At 34.0% G+C, this 22,795-nt stretch overlaps 1 protein-coding gene across 1 annotated transcript in view; it reads left to right on the top strand.

Annotated features, from left to right (window-relative positions):
• The window catches only part of AOPEP (aminopeptidase O (putative)), a 1,396,509-nt gene that overhangs the window by 1,328,983 nt on the left and 44,731 nt on the right, over positions 1-22,795 (top strand). The window contains exon 14 of the mRNA XM_053702422.1: positions 5,990-6,106. Coding sequence (XP_053558397.1) covers positions 5,990-6,106 — 117 coding nt within the window. The remainder of the gene's footprint in view (positions 1-5,989; positions 6,107-22,795) is intronic.

The following is a 22,795-nucleotide window of genomic DNA, read 5'->3' as shown; positions in this document are numbered from 1 at the left end:
GATGCTTGTGGTGGCTAGAATAGGAGTCATATCAACATGGTTCTGCCATTGCCCCTGATGTAGCTATATTGTAAATTGCTTAATATATAGTTAATATATAGTGGTATTTTAACATTTCCAACTCTGCGTTGTTCTCCGACCCAAAACTAATTAAGATTTTGGATAACTAATCTCACTATATTCTATGTCATCCAAAGAAGCTAATTCATTAAAGTTAGACAATGACATTTTGGGAATTGTTTCTGTAGGTACTAGAGAGGTTTGAATCACTAGTATTTTTTTTCTCAGTTTTCAGTGATCTTAACCTAGGCATGCCGTTAAATACATCTCCTGTAGTATGTATTTTTTCTTAGGTTTACTTATCTGCTAATACTGATAATTTTCCTTAAATATTGCCAAAACCCAGAGCTTCCCATTAATGATTGTATTTGTATGTGTTTACCCATCAATACATTTCCTATATTGCCTAGGGCGGAGGTAGAAATAAAAAAAATTATAGTAATTAATGGGGGGAAAACAGCCTGTTAAAGTTTTGCAAGTGTGGGATATAAGTACACAGTATGTCGGCTGGATAAGAGGGTAATTAAGTGTGTTTTTTCACCATACTTGAGAGAAGTAAATAGACTGCTTTTTACTAGTGTAATTTCCAATGCAGTTAGTTTTTCATAGGCAGACTGTGAAGCTGGTGGCTCATCTTGATTTTAAATTACTGGGTTGGTGCTACCCAGCAACAAGTGCTCCATTAACTCCACTATCCCAAGAACACTGGTTTCTTACACTGAAACATTGGCCAGTGCTGAGGAATGTTCATTGTGAAACAGCACATGTCAACACCCTCCCAACTTGCAGAGTGGCCGAGGTGAAGTCAAAAGCTTCCAGCAAAGCAGCACTCATTCATTTTACTGAGGAAATCTTAAAAATGGCTTTATATGAGACAAAACAATATAGATTGTAATTAATTGATAATGTTTTGCTAGTTCATTTTCTTACATATTTTAGCTGAAATGTTCTCAGTTGTGTTTACTGTATTTGAGGAAGCTAAATGACAATAAAAAAAATATTAGGTCTTCCATATAGTTCTGTATTGCTGAGAAAGTCTTTTGTCTGTTTTTCATAAAACCTATTACACTCTATATAGCTGCATTATGTTCTTTTAGATTTTCCATTGCAAAGTAGTAATGGGATTAAAAAAATGGTTGTGGCTTATTTTGTGCTTGGTTATGAGATTCTTTCTACATTTTAAGTCAGAGCTGTTTTTATATAACTAGTTTTTGGTATTAGGCTTTAACTCTTTTGTATATCGTAAAGTGGAAAAAAAGTTTGGGAAAGCTATGTCTGGTTGCTGCTTGCAAAATAGAGCCCTCAAAGGCTAAGCTAAGCTATGCCCTGTGTTTTTATGACATTGGATTCTTTATTCCACTCCTGGGTGCAGACTCAAAGACTATGAAGCCCTATAAATCCTGTCTCCTGGAATGGAAAGGATGCTTTCCTATCTGTGTTAATGAGCGTCAAAGTAGAAAAAGCATTTACAGGCAACCCAGCCCTTTCAGCGCCAGCATGGAGGAGGAGGAGGAGAAGCAAATTGGCTTTGGAAAATCTTGTAAAAATTTTTTTTCAAAACTTGCGTGCGTAGTGATACAAGCATCAAGCACAGACTCTTTTCCAGGATTCACTTTGTTGATATAACTAATTAAGAGCACTTCAATATAAGTGCAAGAACAATTTAAAATGTAATGTAATATGCTTGTACATGCATGTAAGTAAGTGCGTGTGTGTGTGTGAGAGAGAATTTGTTGCATCTGATACTACTAACAATTTTTTTATTTTTTTTATGTTTACTTATTTTATTATTAACAAATATTATGGCAAACATGTAAATGGATATAACATTTATAGAGCCACTTTATTGCACAAACAGTGTACAGTGCATTATTTAAGTTTGTATGGAACAGTGCATTTTCTTTTCAATTTATAACTAATACAACATATTACCTTATCCAAAGGGTTAATAGTTGCATGCCCTGTATGCATTGAAATGAAGCCAGCATATGCAAGCATTACACTTTCCTTTCCTCTCTCTCTCTCTCTCTCTCTCTCTATCTCTCTCTTTCTTTTTCACTCAGTATAAACAGATCATACTGTAGTAACTTAGATAAATTTAGCAGAGAACCCTTTTCTGGTAGAGAGAAGCTCCCTAAGCATTTCTTAACCATTTTTGGGAAGAATTAATCTATCTGGACTATGAGAAAGAGGGAGGCCGTGTCTGTAAATTGAAGTGACATCATATGTATTACTCCCATTGATCCGCTTTTAGACTACAGGCAGGATAAAAGGAAATGGCATCAGGGAGGAAGTATGCCTCATTTAGGCACTGATCCCAGCGTGATAATGGAGTAATAATAGAAAACAAGCCACTATCAATCGCTCACTGCATTAGTCCACAGCACAAGGCTTTCAGTACCTTCATTCAAGTGCAGGCTAAACTAAATGGGATATTCAGCATAGCAGCTGTACTGTGATTTGTATGTTTACCACTCCTGTGTGCTGGTGTCACGGATGCTCAAGAGCAGGCTTGTGTCACATTTCATGCCTGTGAAAAAAGGTCAGTAGTCGACTATTTTCAGTGGCATTGTATGTTCCAGTTTAAACTCTGAGCCTGGCTTTAATTGTCTTACTGTGTTATATGGGTTGACAGATAGTATATTGAAAGTGCGGGTGGTCTTACTTTTAGACTTGGGCAGATGGTTAAGGTCCTCAAGTGTAAGAAAAAGTACAATATTATAATAGATTTTAGTTAAAACAAATAGCTGCTGTTATGGCTGCTGACTTTGGTTTTTAAAGTAATCCTTAATTGTACAACCATATATATTACTTTGTGTCTTATAGAAAGGATTGATGCTGAGAGAAATGTGTTAGTCTGTTGGAATATCCTCATTTGAAGCAATTATAGTTTTTATTCTTTTATTCAGTGAGTTGAAGTTTGAAGAACTTTTTGTACATATTTTTTTTTGTAAAAAATTTAGTTATTTCCTAAGCACTATCATACACAAGGCCTTTTACCACCTTGTCTCCAAATATTTAACAGGTGGCTTGTTGACATAAGTTGGATTTCACATAGATTTTAAAAATGTATGAAAATGAAACAAAACCATAACCAAATATTTTATAGAAATATAATAGCAACTTGGATGCTCATCAGTTTTTTTCATATTGTTGACATATTGGGAATACATGTGTAGCTTTTGGTTGGCTTCACACTTTCCAGAAAATAACACTGTCTAACTAAAAACAAATTATTTCTACAGTAAATAGTTTTAAACATAATGTGGTATAAAAATGTTCTTCTATTATAACAAACACTTAAACATTGTTAAGCTTGCTTTGAAAAGTGTTGCACTATATATATATATATATATATATATATATATATATGTGTGTGTAAAGGTACTTGCACACGTCATGTATGTACTTGGCAAACAAGTCATGTATATACATAAATTAATATCTGTAAGTTAGTGTTTCAGAGGCCTTGTAATAGAACAAATAATTAGTTTCAAACTGCCTTATGTTACTATTTAGATTTATTTTTTGTATGGGCTTTTGGCCAAGAGTAAACGGTGTTCAGTAGCCACTTTTGTGTATTGTATTTAGCGCATTTTTTATTATCTTTATGAATATACTTGAAAGGTTTGTTAAACACCCATTGAATTTCAAAGTGTATTCCTTATTTTAATATATAAAATAATTATTGTTAAAATTAGAATGTTAAAGTATAGGGCTAAACTGGGCATTAGATATAATTTATTTACAATTTCTCTGTTTTGCTTTCTATGATTATTATTTTTGTTATTATTATTATTTACAAAATACTTAAAATACTAGTAACGGTTTACATCAAACTTTTTTTTTATTATTTTTATTGGAAAATGTCAAATTTTTATAAAACCCATATATTAATAGTGTAGTCTTTTTACCATGTGTTTATTTTTGTGAGAAAAAAATAAGCCAGAATGATTAAGTTTATTATTTTTTATGTATGTATTACTTATTATCCTATCAAGTTTCCATTTATTTCATTACAAGATTAAACAATGCAAAGATGTTTTATTTTTCACTATTTCTTTTTTCTTTTTTTTTTTAATGATGAACCACCATTAGAAAATAATTTAAGGACAATTTGACACTTTATTTAATCTTGTTAAATTTAAGGTAAAGAAAAAAATATTCAGCTACTATTTTTTATATACTAGTTGAAGTGCTAAGATTATAGATTTGCAGTAATTTACACACTTTCTTCTTAGAAGCAGGATACTCCTTTTTTCTTTTATGCAAGCGTAAAACCAGAGAGCCTAAGGCATGTGCAGAATAGTCAGATTAGAACCCAAAAGATCTTTTAAATGTCAATCCCCTTCCAAAATGTGTTGCTTAATTTTGCAGCCAACAGATGTTTAGAAAATACCTGGCTTTGAAAACAATAAACCTATGGAGGCAAAGATATGGTTATAAAATATGGTATTTTTTTGGTCTACTTTGTCTAAAGGCATTAATGGAACAATTTAATGTAAAAGTGGCTTTTTTATTTTCCAGTTGTGCTATTTAATAAATGTTCAAATACTGTAAAGTTTTGTAATTTAAAGAGACTATTTCATTTCTAGAGCACAGTTTTGATTTGAACCTAACAACTATTTAACAGACATTGATAAAAAATAAAACACAATTTATCATCCATACATGACAAGGACATAGTCTTCATGTTTTAGGTTTGAAGGCAAGAATCTTTTATACAGTTGCATTCAGGGTGCTTAAAAGTTCGGAATCTGCAGTCATTTATTTTTTTTTAAAAGTTGCAGCCCTTTTTAATGTAATTATATTCTAAATGTGTGCACTATAATTCTTTGTGCGTTGAGATTTGATCATTTTTGGACAGAACAATAACATTTATAGCAAATAATGAAAGGTACCTTACCCTATAATGTGCTATAGGCTCTTGAATTTTTTAAACAAGTGCAATGTAAGTCCGGGTGACTTGAAATGACCCAGACAGTTCACACTTACCTCATCTAAGCTATTTTCCTCTTATAACTTTCAAGCCTCAGCTAAGAAACTTAGCTACCACTCTGAAATATTTAATAGAAGATTTGCTGAAAGTAACGTTTGAAATAGTATGTTAAATGTGCTTACCTTGGTTCTTAACTTTTTTCAGAAGCTTGGTGCATTGCCATACAGTTATTGCAATCAATTTAGTTTTATTTCTTTTTACCATACAAGGCGTACATTTATTTAAAACGTACATACAAATAAACGTCAGTTGCTGACAAAAATATCTAAAACTTAAGAACCTCAGTACATTTTAGGATCTGTGGAGGTGTGAAAAATAATATATATATATATATATATATATGCAGCAGGAGAGCACTCTCACTTCAAAATTCAATGTGCCAGGGTGCATGCAAAAAGTGAATAATACCAATGAACAAATGGCTGCACTCACTGGTCCTTTCAATCAAAATATTTATTTATGTGACGTTTCGGGGACCGTATCCCCTTCCTCAGACGAGGAAGGGGATACGGTCCCCGAAACGTCACATAAATAAATATTTTGATTGAAAGGACCAGTGAGTGCAGCCATTTGTTCATTGGTATATATATATATATATATATATATATATATATAAAATATAAATTTTATAGCAATGTATATACCGGTATTTAATTTATCTGCTATGTACTTTTATTTTAATGTGTGAACAAAAGAAGTTCTGTTTGAATTCTTTTGTGACCATCGCACATAAGTGTATTGAACTAATGTATTCATTTTAACATATTTATTTTATCCCTTTTATATACTAAACAATTGCTCACATGTTTTGGCATTTTGTCTTTTAGTGAGTGTGTGTGTCTGGGTTATATGAAGTTAATGTGCTTTTGTTTTATTCTGTTGTCTTAAAAACCTTTACATTAACAAAAACCATTGTTGTTTACCCCAAAGATACTTCCTGATCAGCTGGTTTTGCTTCTGGAGAGACTGCTAGAGGAGAAGACAATATGTCCCAAGACTCTCTACTGCCTGGAGAAAACATACAACCTACATGACCATGATGCAGAGGTAATGTATGCGCATCTGCTTTCACATACGTCATAGAATAGAAACATCTCAATTAGGTTGAGCAGATGTCACAAGTGACTTAGCTTTATTGTTAACCTTATTCTATACCTGCCGTTTCTTCTCACTTAATGTTGTATAGTAGTATGGAAAAACACACACAGCCAGATGAAGCACTTTACTTTCTAATTCAGTAATTGTTAATTCATACATACCCCCGTAAATGGCTCCCCTTGTGGTCGTCATCATCCTCTCCCTTGGAAAAGGCAAGAATCATGCTTACTGCTACAATACAACATACAACTGTTTCGTCTTGATTTATTTTTTCTGATTAATCCATGCAGCAACACACAGAGAATCTAAGCAGTTTTGCTGTGTTTCCAAAATAAGGAATAAACATAACATGCCCTATCGAAAGCTCTGCATATATGGCACATTAAATTATGCTGTTTATCTATTGGTAGTTCAGTAAGAAATATGGGCAAAATTGATGGACCTTTTATTCTTACCTGCTTTCATAATCTGTTTATGTGCTCACCCATGGTTTTAGTTTGCAGGATGATTTGAAATCAAGAGTTAGGTCCCCCCCCCCTCGATACCTCTATCTTTTGTTTATGCCCCCAATTCAGTATAGATACCTGAGACCAGCCAAATTGAACCCCAGAATGCATTAACCTCAGATAACACACTGTGTTCTTAGAGTCCCCGCCCATAACTTTCCCACCCCAGGATACATTGTAAAAAATATTACGTCTGCTTCACTTCCTGCTCAGTCACAGCTTCTTTATGTAGTTGTTTTAGGATTTCCTGCTCCATTTAGGCGTCCAAGGCTGTCTTCTATATAAAAATAGTAAACTTGCTATTAAAAAGTCACTGTAATGTAAATATGTATATTACTGATTTATGACTGTCTGCTTTTGAACTATTGTGTACGTTTGTTGTTTTAATTTATTTAGACTTGTTGGAATTAGATTTTTTTATGTCATTCAGAAAAAAGGGCTTTGACCTCTATAATTATTGGATGACTCTTTGAAAAACAAAAATGGACAGTGCCAGATGTACAATTAAAAAACATACGCACTTGCACACAATTATACAGCAACACAAACAGGTCTGTAAAGTACCTTAGGTCTGTAAGTAGGGGCTGGATTGTATCATGCAGGATCCTGATCCTACAATAAGTGTTATATATCCCTAGACTGCAATATGATGCAAACAAAATTATAGTTTAAAATCATTTCTTCATATAAAGATATTTTGCAATACACTTTGCATATATAGAACATGCCTTTAATATTTCTTTAAAGTGTGGAAAATGTCTTAAAAATGAGAGCACTTTTTCTATGACCAGTAAATTTGTAGCCTTTGACTATCCAAAATGGCTGCAACACTTTGTTGTGCAATGAGCTGACAATGCATGATAGTTTCTAATTACTTTATGGTTTATTATAATTCATTTTGTGAAAGCTTTGCTATGGCTGCACTTTTGAATGCAAGGTTTTTGCTATTTTTATTCCTAAAGGAGAGAGCAGAGTTGCCTGGCTGTTGTACAAACAAGCATAAGCAGTCACTTGCTTATCAAAGAACAGTCTATTTTAGATATCTATGTAAAGTGGGTAATCTTTAAGGAGCTCTGCCATGAGAGAATATTTTAGGTGTGTATTAATTTAAGTTGTTTTTTGGATATGTGACAAACATTTTTTGGGGCTGTGTTAAAATTAGATGCTATATTTGTGAGACATCTTCTAAATAATTATACGGTAGTTGATATAAAGTCGTTTTTTTCCATAGTAGCTTTTGTATATTCTTAGACAACACTGCTCAGCTTATTGGGTCAAAAGAGCTGATTATGTCCATGTAAAAGAGAATAGTTATCAATCACTAGCATGTAACAGATGAGCACAGCATTCTGAAATTTAGAGACCATAATAAACTGTCAATTAATCTAAAATAATTTCAAAAATCTATTTTTTTTTATATTTGTAGATTTTTGTTAATAATCTTAATGTAAATTTGAATATGTTACTGTGTGTGAAAATCAGAGGCCTATAACCGAGATATAAGGAAAACATTTTTATAGTATTCGGTAAATAAACAGTTAAAACAGTTACTTTTGTTTGGGTGAAAACCTAGGCAGACTCATATGCTAATTTCTAAGCCTTTGAGGGCTGCCTCTTATCACAGGCTTTTTAAATCTCTTTTCAACACAAAGAGACAGAAAGTACATGTGGGCTATATAGATAACACTGTGTTCAGGCACAGAAAGTTATTTAAGATCTAGCACAATACAATGCTAAATTTAAGACAATAGATAATAAACAGTCAGTCATGTGATCAGGGGGCTGGAAGAAGGTTCCTAGATACAAGGTAATCACAGAGGTAAAAAGTATATAAATATAACTGTGTTGGTTATGCAAAACTGCGGAATGGGCAATAAAGGAATTATCTATCTTTTAAAACAATAACAATTCTATGGTAGACTGTCCCTTTAAGGATGCCGGTCTGAATTCCAGAAACACAAATTTCTGAAAGATTTGCAATTTCATGGCAACAAGGGAAGAAAGACTGTATGATTGATCATTATTGGTCTTCAAGCAGAGCCTTACACCTCTGCCATAGAAGCAATAGAAATTCCTTGGAGGTTCAGACTAATCTGCCTTCTCTTTATTTTGCACCCAAAATTTAAAGGGACAGTCTACACCTATAACAACCTTAGCCCATAGCCACAATCTTTTGCTGGCAATTGTATTGAACCCCTGCATCCATATTTTCGCTTATTCACTCACCCACATTTTCTCAAAAGAAGTTTATATTTCATGATTCAAATATGGCCGCCAAACTCCTCCCAATAGCTTCTCCTCCTACCTTATCAAGTGGTTCTCCTTCCCTATAACACTCGTGCACGGAGCACCTAGCGACGTCATAGGACTCTAACACGCATGCTCGTAGAGATGCAGCTCGAAACCGGAAGTCTGTCAGCGTTATCTGAGCAAACCCAAAAGCACTCACTTTTTTTTGTGTTTCCTCCGTTGATGCTATTCTAACACTCTGAAGTACTTCTGATATTTGAATGCAGCAGAAACATAGAGATAAAGTTTGGTTCCGGATAGTTGGTTTCCAGTGATGTTGCGCATGCGCGAAGCACTGAAAGCGCAATACAGTATTTTAATCGGTGATCAATTTTCTATTGGACAGTTGAAAATAAGAGAGTGGGTGATGTATTGGGTAGGTGGAGCGGAGTGGCCATTTCTAACCGTCGGAATATAACTTGTCATTGAGAACAACTCTGGATGTGTAGATGACTCGATATGGTTGCAGGGGTGAGTTATAAAAATCAGAAAATAATCTAACGGGTGGACTAAGGTTGTTATAAGTGTAGAATGTCCCTTTAACTTATGCCTGGTCCAAGAATTTTTTTTCTTTTTCAAATCTAGTTTATGGTTTTAGGGCAGAGTTTTGGAAGATCCCATTCTTTTGTTTGTGTAAAAAATGTCTAAAAAATTTCATGCAGTGAAAACTTGGGTTCTGAATATGTGTTTCACAAGAGTAAAGGTTTCTTAGAAAGCATCTTCTTTTCTGAAGATAAGTACATTTTATAGCATATTACAAGGTTAGTGATTTAGTGTTTAGTGATTTGAACACAGGAGTTTATTTGACTAAGTTTTATCTGTTATGAAGATTTTGGACATTCTCCATAATTGTGTGGTTATGGGGATTCTCCATTTGTTACCTGGATATTTAGGTTTCTGTACTTTCAGTTCTTTGCAGCCACATTTACACTGCATCTTGACCTTGTGGTATTCTTTTAATCACTGGTAAAAATTGACCCTGTTTTTTAAATGCCATGTTGCTCAGTGGGTTCTAATGTTGGTCTTTTAAATGTCCTGTTGCTCAGTGGGTTCTAATGTTGGTCTTTTAAATGTCCTGTTGCTCAGTGGGTTCTAATATTGGTCTTTTAAATATCCTGTTGCTCAGTGGGTTCTAATGTTGGTCTTTTAAATGTCCTGTTGCTCAGTGGGTTCTAATTTTGGTTTTGTAGCTTTAGCTTTTTTTTTTTTAATCTTTTGAACTTTTACAACTAACCTGCTTGTGGTTTTGACCACATCTTATGCCTGAATTTGATGCTCTTCTTTGGTTCTTCCTTATCTGATTTTTCATCAATTATGTTTTCTGTAAACCTTCTGTATTTTGCCAAAGAAGCTTTCATCTCAAGAATTATGGTTCATTACACCAAAATCCTAAGCACAAAGAAAAGGCATGTTTACACAAACATTATGCTCCCAAAGAGTTTTTGTTTATTTTCATTTTTCTAATTCCATTTTGCACAGCTTTTCTAAATAAACCAAATCAGTATATTTATATCTACAAATGTATTGCATTGAAGGGACAGTTTACACTAAAATGTGTGTCCCCTTTAATTTGTTCCCAATGATCCATTTTACCTGCTGCAGGGTATACAATAGTTTACAAATTACTCCTTTATCTTTATATTAGCAGTTGAAAAAGATGGATTTGCCTGTGGTATCCTACCTATAATGAAAGTTTCTATACTTAAAGGGATACTAAACCCAAACTTTTTCTTTAATGATTCAGATAGAGTATGCAATGTTAAGCAACTTTCTAATTTACTCCTATTATCCTTTTTTCTTCTTCGTTCTCTTGCTATCTTTATTTAAAAAGCAGGAATGTAACACTTATGAGCCGGCCCATTTTTGGTTCTTTGTTGAATAGATACCTAGACAGATACCTACATAGGTAGTGTGCACATGTCTAGATCACTACATGGCAGGAAAAGTTCTGTCGTCTAGTGCTCTTGCTAATATATAATATTCTTGCAAATCTGCTGACATATAGTCCTTGCTTTGCAACAAAAGATACAAAGAAAGCAATGAAAAATTGATGATAGAAGTAAATTGGAAAGTTGTTTAAAATTGTATGTTCTATCTCAGGCGTTTTCAAACCTTTCATTAGACCTCCCTAACAGGCCAGATTTCCAGGATTACATAGGGTGAAAGCAGGTTAATAACCTTGCTTGCTAATCGGCTGATTACCTGTGCTCCACTTCAGAAAACCTGAAAATCTGTCCTTTTACGGAGGTCTGAGGATAGATTTAAAAACCCCTCATCTATCTGAACCATGAAAAAAAATGTTGGGTTTTATGTCCCTTTTAAAGTAAGGGATTTAATAATATATTATGTTTTTTGTTTGTTTATTTTGTGTAAATGTATATTCCAGTACTGAGAAGAGATGCTTATAATGCTTGAAGAATAAGTGACAGGGACATTCCTAGTATATGTTTACAGCTACACCAATGAGTAAATAGCCTTACACTTTACCTTTGGTAGCGTGGGGAGTGGGCTAGATGGGCGGGCCTGTTTGCAGCTATTCATCATGATGTGCTTGTATGTATATATTATATATAGATGGATAAACAGTATTTTCTCACTATTCGAAACCTCTAGAAACGTCTTGTTTTCTGTCTCTAGTAAAAAGAAAATGTGCGTAATGGAAGGAAAAAATGCTTATGCTATTCCTTTTAGGCATAAGTGTCTAATTGTATTTCTGGATATTTAAGGGCCTTTTTTGTAAGACTGATAGAAGAACAGCTATGGTAGAGAGAGTTACTGAATAGCAAAATATCCTTATAGGGCAATAGAAATCAGTCTCCCTTTATTTCTGCCTTTTTGACATTGTTTATACACATTTACAGATGCCAGACTGTTATTTTTAATTACTATGCAAACATGCTTTCTCTATATATAGTAATTAGTATGTATTTCAGTCGTGTCTGGATACCAATGAAATGTCAGTTCTATAACAGGGAGAACAGGCACGAGAAAAAAAGGATCAAAGCCGAAGCTCTTCCTCTGGTATTTCATGTCAGTGAGTGTGAATTAGTGGCGCTTATTTTTCATCAACCACACAAACTGTCCTGTCCAGTTTTTAATCGTGATAGCAGTGAATAAAGCGCAAGTTAGCCTGGTAATAAAGTATGTATTTCCCCCCCTAGACATCAGGACTGTGACCTTTCCAAAGGGCATATCTTTAGCTTTCATCTTATCACTCAAGGTGAGATCAAGGACTAGCCAGACCTTTCAGAAGTGAAATGTAGATAACATTGTCTGTAATCCAATGACTTTGGATGGTAGACATATAAACCACCCCCTGCACCATAGACCGTTTTCAAATACATTCTGCCTGCAGACAGAGATTTTTAAAGTGATAGCAATCTAAATGATGGATGTAGTTGGTGAAAACTTGTATTTCACTGGTGTTTTCAATGAAGGGACCACCTTCAGATTTATTTATTTCACTTGCAGAACTGGTAGATAAAGTTTACCAATGCTATCAATCAGAACATAATAATGCTGAGCATATATTGTATCCACACAGAGAGGGGTTAAAGGGACATTATACACTCATTTTTTCTTTGCATAAATGTTTTGTAGATGATCTATTTATATAGCCCATAAAGTTTTTGTTTTTTTAAATAAATGTATAGTTTAGCTTATTTTTAAATAACATTGCACTGATTTTCAGATTCCTAACCAAGCCCCAAAGTTTTATGTGAATACCGTCAGCTACCTTCTCCAGCTTGCTCCTGTTTGTGTAAAGTGTCTTTTCATATGTAAAAGAAGGGGGAGGGGGAGTGTCTTATTTACCACTTGCAGTGGGCTTTCCAACTACCTTTTCAACAGAGCCAAATTGACAGCTTCTAAGTAAGTTTTTAAACCATTTTATACTAGATTTTTATATCAGTATCTGTGCATCTTATTCTTTATAGTAGTGTCTATTACATGCAGTTATATGAAAACGAGTGTATACTGTCCCTTTAACTAACTGCACAAAAAGCACAATCTGGGTATATTTGTATGGGGAGAGATAGAGGAGCAATGTCATTTGGGTAAGATATAGGTAAACTGTGTGACTAAGACCTCCTAGGATGGATAAGCCTGGGTTATTATGTTTGAGAACAATATACTGTATATACATTTAATTTTACAACCCTGAAAAAATTACTCTTATTCTCTACCTTATAGAACTAAATAAAGTTAATTAATCAGTACCTATTTTAATTTTGTTCATTTGCGTTACTTTATCTATTAAACATGTTAAATAATGACTTAAAGGGACAGTCTACTTAATCTTTTTCATTGTTTAATAAGATGTGTAACACCTTTTACTACCCATTCCCCAGCTTTGCACAACCAACATTGTTATATTAATATACTTTATAACTTCTAAGATTGCCTGTTTCTAAGCCCCTGCAGGTCGCTCCTTATCGCATTGATATTTCTTTAGGTTTTTACAATATTGCTCTACAGCCAGACTACTTCATGTGTGTCATATAGATAGGAGTGTGCTCACTCCCATGGAGAATGATAATGGGTTCACAAGAACCCGTAATAATTGGTTCACAAGAACCCGTACTAATTGGCTAAAATACAATACTGTAAAAAGCTATATAAAAAAAAGATAAGGGGCAGTCTGTATGTGTTTAGATACAGGTAATCATAAAGGTAAAAAAGTATATTAAAATAACAGTGTTCGTTATGCAAAAGTGGGGAAGGGGTAATAAAGGTATTATCTATCTTTTTAAATAACAATTTACAAGAAAACTTTAATTTCGTATTTATTCATTCATTTTATTTGCTATCAAACAAATAACACAAAAATTAATTGAAAATCATTATTCGTGATCATATTAATTACGGAAGAAATGTATGTCTACTACCTATCACCTCCCTCTAAAACAGATGTTTCAGAACTACATTTCCCTTGATGCTCAACTGGACTTTAGAGTGCCTAAGCATCATGGGTAATGTAATTCTGAAAGATCAGGAGTGCCAAGGTTCCCCATCCCTGCTCTAAAAGTAGTCGTTATTGATAACTGTACCATCTCTTTTTAACTGTTATTTAGGCCCCAGAAATATTCTGCCAGCATCAATGCATTACTTTTAGGAGTGTTATAATTGTTTTTCTATTATGATGGGTGTTTAGGGTTTGCACCAGTGTATTTTGTGTATTTAAGAATGAGGCCAGTATAAGGAAAAAAATTATAAATATAGAAATAAAGGTCCTGTTATGATTGTAAGTTTCCGTACTTACTCATTTTAAATGAATACATATATAATCAGCTTTATTTTCTTGAGTGTATATACAGTTTTAAACAGTATATTAGTATATTTTAATGAATCTTACTTGAACTATCCCTAAAGGGACACTGTACTGTAAAATGAGTTCCCCTTAATGTGCTCCCAATTACTTGTTATATCTTCTTTTCTTTTTTTTACTGATTTTATGTGAAATAGCAGGTTTTGCTCATTTAAATCATCAACCATTGCTCTGAATACTCATATTTTTGTATCAGTGGCCTTAACAGGCAAAAGCAGCTATAATAAATGACACAATAAAATTAAAGAATGGTTTATAAACAATTTAATACAATCCAGCAAGTAAAATAGATCACTGGTGACAACAAATGGGGAGAAAATGTTACAGTACAATGTCCTTTTAATTAAATGGAGTTCCACAAATTCATAGCAGTATTCTTTAGAGCAACATGGTAGTCTTTATATGTAATATATTAGTCCATCACACAACCACTCACTATATGGCTCAGACAAATGTAGCTCACATTAGAATTCTTATGAAAATGAATTATTTCATGTGGTGGGATAGTTTCATATGTTTGAGAAATTCAGCTTTGAACGACACATTCATTTTTTTTAATAACTTTCTGCTATATATTCCATATTTATCTATGCAAACCATTCTAGTCAATAGCATTGCCATCAGTTACTGCTTGCAGGAAAAATAAATCTTTCTAATAGGTTTTGAATTTGCTAGCTTGAGGTTGCTGCAAAACCTTAGCTACATCTTTTTCCCTCAGTGACTTGATATGTTTAAATATATTTCAACTCCTTGGACTCTTTGGTTGATTATTATTTTATCAGTTTTCAATTCTGTCTGGGAAGGGGCGAGATGTATTTATCTTTCCAGATTGCCGGGCAGGAGCACACCCCAATGGGTGTCCATTTCTTGTGGTTGTGTCAGTAATGCATTACTCAGGGCCCAGGAACTGGAATCTGTGTGCAAGCGGAAAAGATAAGTGCTTTAGTGTCTAAGCTAGGGGCATGGTCCCTCCCTACGGCACTGTGCTGTAAACATCACACAGACCCTGCTATTTAGTGGCTCCTTGCAGAAAATAACATATGAATAATCTACACACCCAACTAATATTTCAAATATAATGAAAGACTTATTACATTTTACGTACAATTTAATTTCCTGTATGGAATTACTAAATGGTACACTTTGTCATACTATGCAGGAAATCAAATCTTAACTATCCCAAAGCAAGATGTCTTTCGTCAACAGGAAAATGACTTTTATTCTTTGTCTATACAGCTGACTGCAAATTATTCCCCATGATTAGTCTGATATTCCTATTAGTTTTACATATGGATTAATAATAAATTATCTTTGTGATCTAAATATATTAGTAATACAATTTACATGCTGGCACTTTTAGATATTGTGTGTAAGTTCTCATACTAATGATCAGCTGTGAAAGTCTAAAGAAGGCTTTGTATAAAACTGTGAGACGTATATTTAATAATATTCCTGAAAATGCTATAAATATGTTCTGTACGAGCCATCAATACTTCATACATTATCTACATTAATACAATAATTTGCCACATTAAAAATATTGATTCTCTTGCTTTTTATGCTTTCAAGCTTTAATTGCTGTTATTTGTGGTTGCCCAAAAACCAGTAGCATCTATTTCACAAACAACTTACAACTTGTGAAAAATGCACATCCTGTTTATCATTGTTATTTATTTATATCTGCAAACACTACAATTGTCACTACATGCTGTTGGTATATGGTGACAGCAATTAGCTAACTGTTCTGACAGTTTTAATGAATGCTAAATAATTAAGCAAACTGTACACTACAGCGGTTAGCAGGTAGGCGAATGCTATTGTGTACAGAACCTCAATACCTTACAATAACCCTTATAGTTATTGTTTTACCTTTACTGTTCTGAAAAATATTGCTTTGGTTACATTTCTCATTTTGCTTTTCAAATTTATGTCTAGAGTCAATATCACCTCGTTTTGGTACTTAAAGGGACAGTATTCACTCATTCTCATATAACTGCATGTAATAGACACTACTATAAAGAATAAGATGCACAGATACTGATATAAAAATCCAGTATAAAACTGTTTAAAATCTTACTGAGAAGCTCTCAGTTTAGCTCTGTTGAAAATGTAGCTGGAAAGCCCACTGCAAGTGGCAAATAAGACACTCCACCCCCCCTTCTTTTGCATATGAAAAGACCCTTTACACAAACAGGAGCAAGCTGGAGTAGGTAGCTGACGGTATTCTCATAAAACTTTGGGGCTTGGTTAGGAATCTGAAAATCAGAGTAATGTTATTTAAAATTAAGCAAAGCTATATATATTTTTTTAAAAACACAACTTTATGAGCTATATAAATAGATCATCTACAAAACATTTGTGCAAAGAAAAAATGAGTGTATAATGTCCCTTTAAAAGCTTGGGATAGTTATTTAAAACGTACATTTTTAGCTCCATTGGAGAGCAGCGATCGAATTCCGTCACTTTTTTTGCCGTTTAGAAATATTATATAAAAGGAAATGTGACTTCAGCAAGGGGACAGACTGGCCTTTGTCTCCCAACAGATGTAAATTTGGTCATCTCTGCTTAACTGGCGCTTATTAGATTTTTCTTTGTTTGTTCTTTTGTGTCATTTTATTAGCATTTTTTATAGCAAATAAATATAATTTTCTGAATTCAAACAAAATGATTGTTTCCCTAACGTTAGTGGTATTTTTCTGTCCTTATCATTGCTACTGCTTCCTTATAAAAGCAATAGCATATTCTGTCAGTGTTTTAGGCGTTCGGTTTTTCAGTGCTACCCACCAGCCTAAATCATTTCAGACTAAGAATATACAATGTATTGAATTGAACCAGATATTGCATTTTACCCTAGTTGCCTGCTGAATCTGAAATATGTGTACTTTTTACTGAAGAGCATTTACAATGTATTGCTCGGCTTTAAGGTTTCTACAATAGCACGGGGTGGAACAGTGCCACACAAATACTTCATTGTGCCTAAAGTCTTAAAGAAAAAAAAAAAAACGCCATAAACTGGTGGCATTGTATTTCACAGCTGTAATTTATAAGCGCTCATAAACTACACAAATATGGTATTTGAAAGAAAGCGGGTTCTTTCATCAAATTCTATATAATATACACAACATTATCTAAAGAAAAGTACAAATGAATCAAAATACGACACCAAAAGATTTGTAGCCATTAACTACCTACGGCTTCCTTTTATTTCACTTACTATAATTGAAACATTATTTTCTTCTCTTTATTATTGCTTGTTTTTTTTATAACATGTAGATAAATAAGATGATGTATCAAAAAAATAAAATCTGAAGACGCTTTCCCTAATTATTCATACTGGAAATGTATATATTTGTTGCATTTGAGTGCTATACATTCAAAGTAATAAAACTATATTTATTATATAAAATTTTCAAATATATTTAATAACTTGAATGATTTGCTTGAATTAATACCTATATTTAATTTGATTTGGCAGTATACTGGTAAGCTAAACTGTTCTTTCGTTGTTTGTGTGCTTACAAAGGCAAATAAACATGCTTTGTTTGACTCAAGAGAATAGTACTACATACTTATTTTCCTACAAAATACAAATAAGATGCTATGTTAATTGAACTACACTTGCAAGGGACAGTTAACTAGCTTTGTGGCAGTGGAGTGATCAAATCATATCTATAATGTATGTATGTATGTATGTATTTCATAAAATATTTAAATGCTTGTCTGCATGTAAGGAGTAAAATAAAGGTAAGCCCATTCATGACTTTTAATTAAACATTCACTGAAAAGTACCTTTATTTTATGTCTCTTTCTACTAAAGACAATGGACCTCATGAAAAATAAAAAGATCTTTGCTGATGAGATTATTTTAGCAGAAAGAGACATAAAAATTAAGATACTTTTTAGTGCATGTTTAATTAAAAATCATGAATGAGCGTACCTTTATTTTACCCAATACATGCAGACAAGCGTTTCAGAAATACTAACGTTTACCATCACTTTAGGGATAAGCAAGAGTCTTAATTTATTCCTTATCTGATGCATAATATAATATTATGGATAGATGCTTTCTAATGGGGTTATAGCCAGGATATATGTTTTTGTATATAAATAAGATATTATCAGTGATCTTAAAGGGATTCAGTCCCTTAGATTCTGATTAGCTGATAGAATTCTATCAGCCAATCGGAATTAAGGTAGAAAAAAATCCTATTGGCTGATTGAATCAGCCAATAGGATTGAACTTCAATCCTTTTGGCTGATCCAATAAGCCAATAGGATTGAGCTTGCATTCTATTGGCTGATTGGAACATCCAATAGAATGCCAGCTCTGACTGATTGCATCAGCTAATAAAAAAAATTCTACCTTAATTCCGATTGGCTAATAGAATTTTATCAGCCAATCGGAATCTAAGGGACGCCATCTTGGATGACGTCCCTTAAATAGATATTCATTACGGAGAAGCCGTCGTTTGAAGAGGACGCTCCGCATCAGATGTCTTGAAAATGGACCCGCTCCGTGCCGGAAGGATGAAGATAGAAGATGCCGTCTGGATGAAGACTTCTGCCCGTCTGGAGGACCACTTCTGCCAGCTTCATTGAGGACATCTTGCCGCTTGGATGAAGACTTCTCCCAGTAAGTGAATCTTCGGGGATTAGTGTTAAGATTTTTTTAAGGGTGTATTGGGTGGGTTTATTTTTTAGGTTAGGGCTTTGGACCTGCAAAAGGGCTAAATGCCCTTTTAAGGGCAATGCCCATTCAAATGCCCTTTTCAGGACAATGAGGAGCTTAGGTTTTTTTAGTTAGTATTTTATTTGTGGGGTTGGTTGTGTGGGTTGTGGGTTTTACTGTTGGAGGGGTGTTTGTATTTTTTTTTTACAGAAAAAAAGAGCTGATTTCTTTGGGGCAATGCCCCGCAAAAGTCCTTTTAAGGGCTGTTGGTAGTTTAGTTTAGACTAGGGTTTTTTTTTTATTTGGGGGGGGGGGCTTTTTTATTTTGATAGGGCTATTAGATTAGGTGTAATTAGTTTAAAGATCTGTAATTTGTTTTTTATTTTCTGTAATTTAGTGTTTTTTTGTTTTTTTGTAATTTAATTTATTTAATTGTATTTAATGTAGGGAATTTATTTAATTGTAGTGTAGTGTTAAATGTTAGTGTAACATAGGTTAGGTTTTATTTTACAGGTAAATTTGTATTTATTTTAGCTAGGTAGTTATTAAATAGTTAATAACTATTTAACCCTTTTGTGTCAGGGCTAAAGTGCCTACATCAGAACAACTGTACCGATGTAGACAAATTGAAACCACGCGATCGTGCACACGATTGCGAGATTTCAATTATTGGATCGCGTCTTGGGGGCGTCCCTACAACCCTAGGAACGCCCCCAAGACCGCGATCAAGTCCTGACAGCACAGAAGGCTTCAGGACAGCCGTTAGCTATGACGTTCTATTCTGTCATAACGGCTTTAAAGCCCAGTCTAATTATGATGGAATAGAACGGCATAACGGCTTTAAAAGGTTAATAACTATTTTACCTAGTTAAAATAAATACAAACTTGCCTGTAAAATAAAAATAAACCCTAAGATAGCTACAATGTAACTATTAGTTATATTGTAACTAGCTTAGGGTTTATTTTATAGGTAAGTATTTAGTTTTAAATAGGAATAATGTAGTTAAAGATAGTAATTTTATTTAGATTTATTTAAATTATATTTCAATTAGGGGGTTTTAGGATTAGGGGTTAATAAATTTAATATAGTGGCGGCGACGTTGGGGGCTGAAGATTAGGGGTTAATATATAAATAAATATATATATATATATATATATATATATATAATGTAGGTGGCGGTGATGTTAGGGGCGGCAGATTAGGGTTAATATTATTTAACTAGTGTTTACGAGGCGGGAGTGCGGCGGTTTAGGGGTTAATATGTTTATTCTAGTGGTGGCGATGTCCGGAGCGGCAGGTTAGGGGTTAATAATTTTATTTCAGTGTTTGCGATGCGGGAGGGCCTCGGTTTAGGGGTTAATAGGTAGTTTATGGGTGTTAGTGTACTTTTTAGCACTTTAGTTATGAGTTTTATGCTACGGCGTTGTAGTGTAAAACTCATAACTACTGACTTTAAAATGCGTTACGGATCTTGGAGGTAGAGGGTGTACCGCTCACTTTTTGGCATCCCAGGACAGACTCGTTATACTGGCGCTATGCAAGTCCCATTGAAAAAAGGGTTTACAAAGTTTACGTAAGTCGGTTTGTGGTACGGCCAAAAAAGTGTGCGGGGCCCCTAAACCTGCAAGACTCGTAATAGCAGCGATAGTGAAAAAACAGCGTTAGAACCTGTTAACGCTGCTTTTTTACCTTACCGCAAAACTCTTAATCTAGGCGTTAGCCTATCAACCAATCAATGTGCAGCATGTAGGAGTGTCGGGGTTCAGCATTCCAAGAGATATACTACAGTCTCTCTAGGGGGAATGGAAATGCTACAATATAAAAATTATATTAAAACACAATTAAATTACAGGAAATTCAGGCAAAATAAATAACAAATGCATAGTATAAAGTTTTTTTTAATTACACATTTCAGCATTTTATGAGGTATGAATTGTTTAATTTACTGTCCCTTTATGGTTGATTGTTATTATTACTTATTGTGGGGAACATGTTGCACCAACATTAAAGGTTGAGTTTGCATGTCCCTGCGTGGGTTGGAGGAGGTGTGGACAGCTACTCAAATAATGACATCACAGCGATCACCTGGAGTCAGATCATTTACATTATTAACTTCAAGAGGCTTGTGAATGCTATGAAACATATGCACGACACCTGCTGTGTCTGAGAAATGTCCTTTATATTGTTTCCATATCAGATGATCTGTTGATATAATATGACTACAGACGTAAACACACTTACCGGCTCAGTACTGGGCAATATAATATATCTGAACATTTTGTTTTTCTTCTCACTAAAATTAATTTTTGTTTGTTAAAAGAAATTAAATTTCTATATTTTTATCAAGTGCATGGATTCTTGTTTTCTTTTAATTCCTTATTGATATAGACAAAGGCGCATTTACTTTTATATATAGAGAGACAAGTGAATATTTCTTGTGTTTCATAGATTGTTTCTTTAATTTAATTAAACCTCCCACATTTTGCAGTGGGTAGCAATTCCCTTGATAATTCTCTATGTAAGATGCCAAGTTTTATTTTCTCATAGATTTTTAAGATTCTGGGAATGTGTTTAATATTTTGGTGGCTTAAAGACCAAAGGATCATGCCTGTTTATTTAGCTCCAGGCTAAAAATATGGTTTATGAAGTCAGCCATCTAAAGCATGCATAATCTTCAGTTTGACAAAGCATTATGCATTATCAGGCTTAACGTTTCATTCTTTGCTTTCCTTTGTCTATTTTTCTTTTGTCTTAATATTGTTTTCATTTATTTGTTTTAATCGGGTATTTAGATCACAGTGGACAAAAGTTAAGCAAAGCCAAATCTAAATATGCTTCCAAAAAATTATAATTCTATTCATTCAATGTTTGGAATGACATTAAATCAATAGGGCAACAACTTATGCTTCTGCCATTTAACAAATCTCGCCAAAAACCCTCACATTTAAAACCCCGGTCCTAAAAATAATAATGTTTATAGGTCAGAGATTTGCACGCTCCTTGTGTAGCCACTTACAGTGATTAGTCCAGTTCTCTCTGTTCCTGTGAAGTTTTCTACATATACTTTGAACCCATATAAAACCAGCCAGCTTTTCTGTCCTCTTCATTTTTCTTTTTGAAGTGTAGGCTTAATTATTCCTCAGGGTAGCCTTTTGCATATCCCGAGGACTGGACTGCCAACTCTGAAAACTATTTCATATTGCAAGCATGGGCGTCCGCAGAACTTTTTCCCTGGGGGGGGGGGGGGCAAAAAAGTGAAATATACCCAGAAAAAAATTATATATATATTGAAAATTATCCCAAAATAATACTAGTCCTAGATAACTAGTACACTCTACATTTTGAAGTCACTATATGCTAAACTTGAATACACTTCTTGTATACACATTGGCACAGATACACAACCTCTGTCACACACATATATTGAAGCACAATGAAACAAACAAGCTGAACTAAAAATGGAAGGGAATTTGTATTGGGATAGCAGAAAATATTGGGAGGTTGGCTTGGAGCTAAATTTTGACAAGATTTGAATGATTTACCTGCTCCTCCCTAACTGCGCAAAACATCATGCCGTCAGTTACAGCCCTGGCATGCTCAGCAAACACACTATTTGCAAAAAGGCTCCCATACTGCTGAGCGTGTCTGGAGGGAAACTCACTCTGAACCTGATTTCATACACTATAAGTTTATTCTTCGTTCATACACTTCTGCCCTTCATTTAGCCAAGCAAACCTACCTCTCTTCTCTAATATCTACCCTTTTTCCTCAAACCCTAAACGACTCTTCTCCTCTACCCACCTGCTCCACCCCGTCTGTCTTTAGTGCTCAAGACCTGGCAGACTAC

The sequence above is a fragment of the Bombina bombina genome, chromosome 2 (assembly GCF_027579735.1).
Source record: "Bombina bombina isolate aBomBom1 chromosome 2, aBomBom1.pri, whole genome shotgun sequence".
Taxonomy (NCBI): Eukaryota; Metazoa; Chordata; class Amphibia; order Anura; family Bombinatoridae; genus Bombina; species Bombina bombina.
This window is presented reverse-complemented; position numbering and strand designations above follow the sequence as displayed.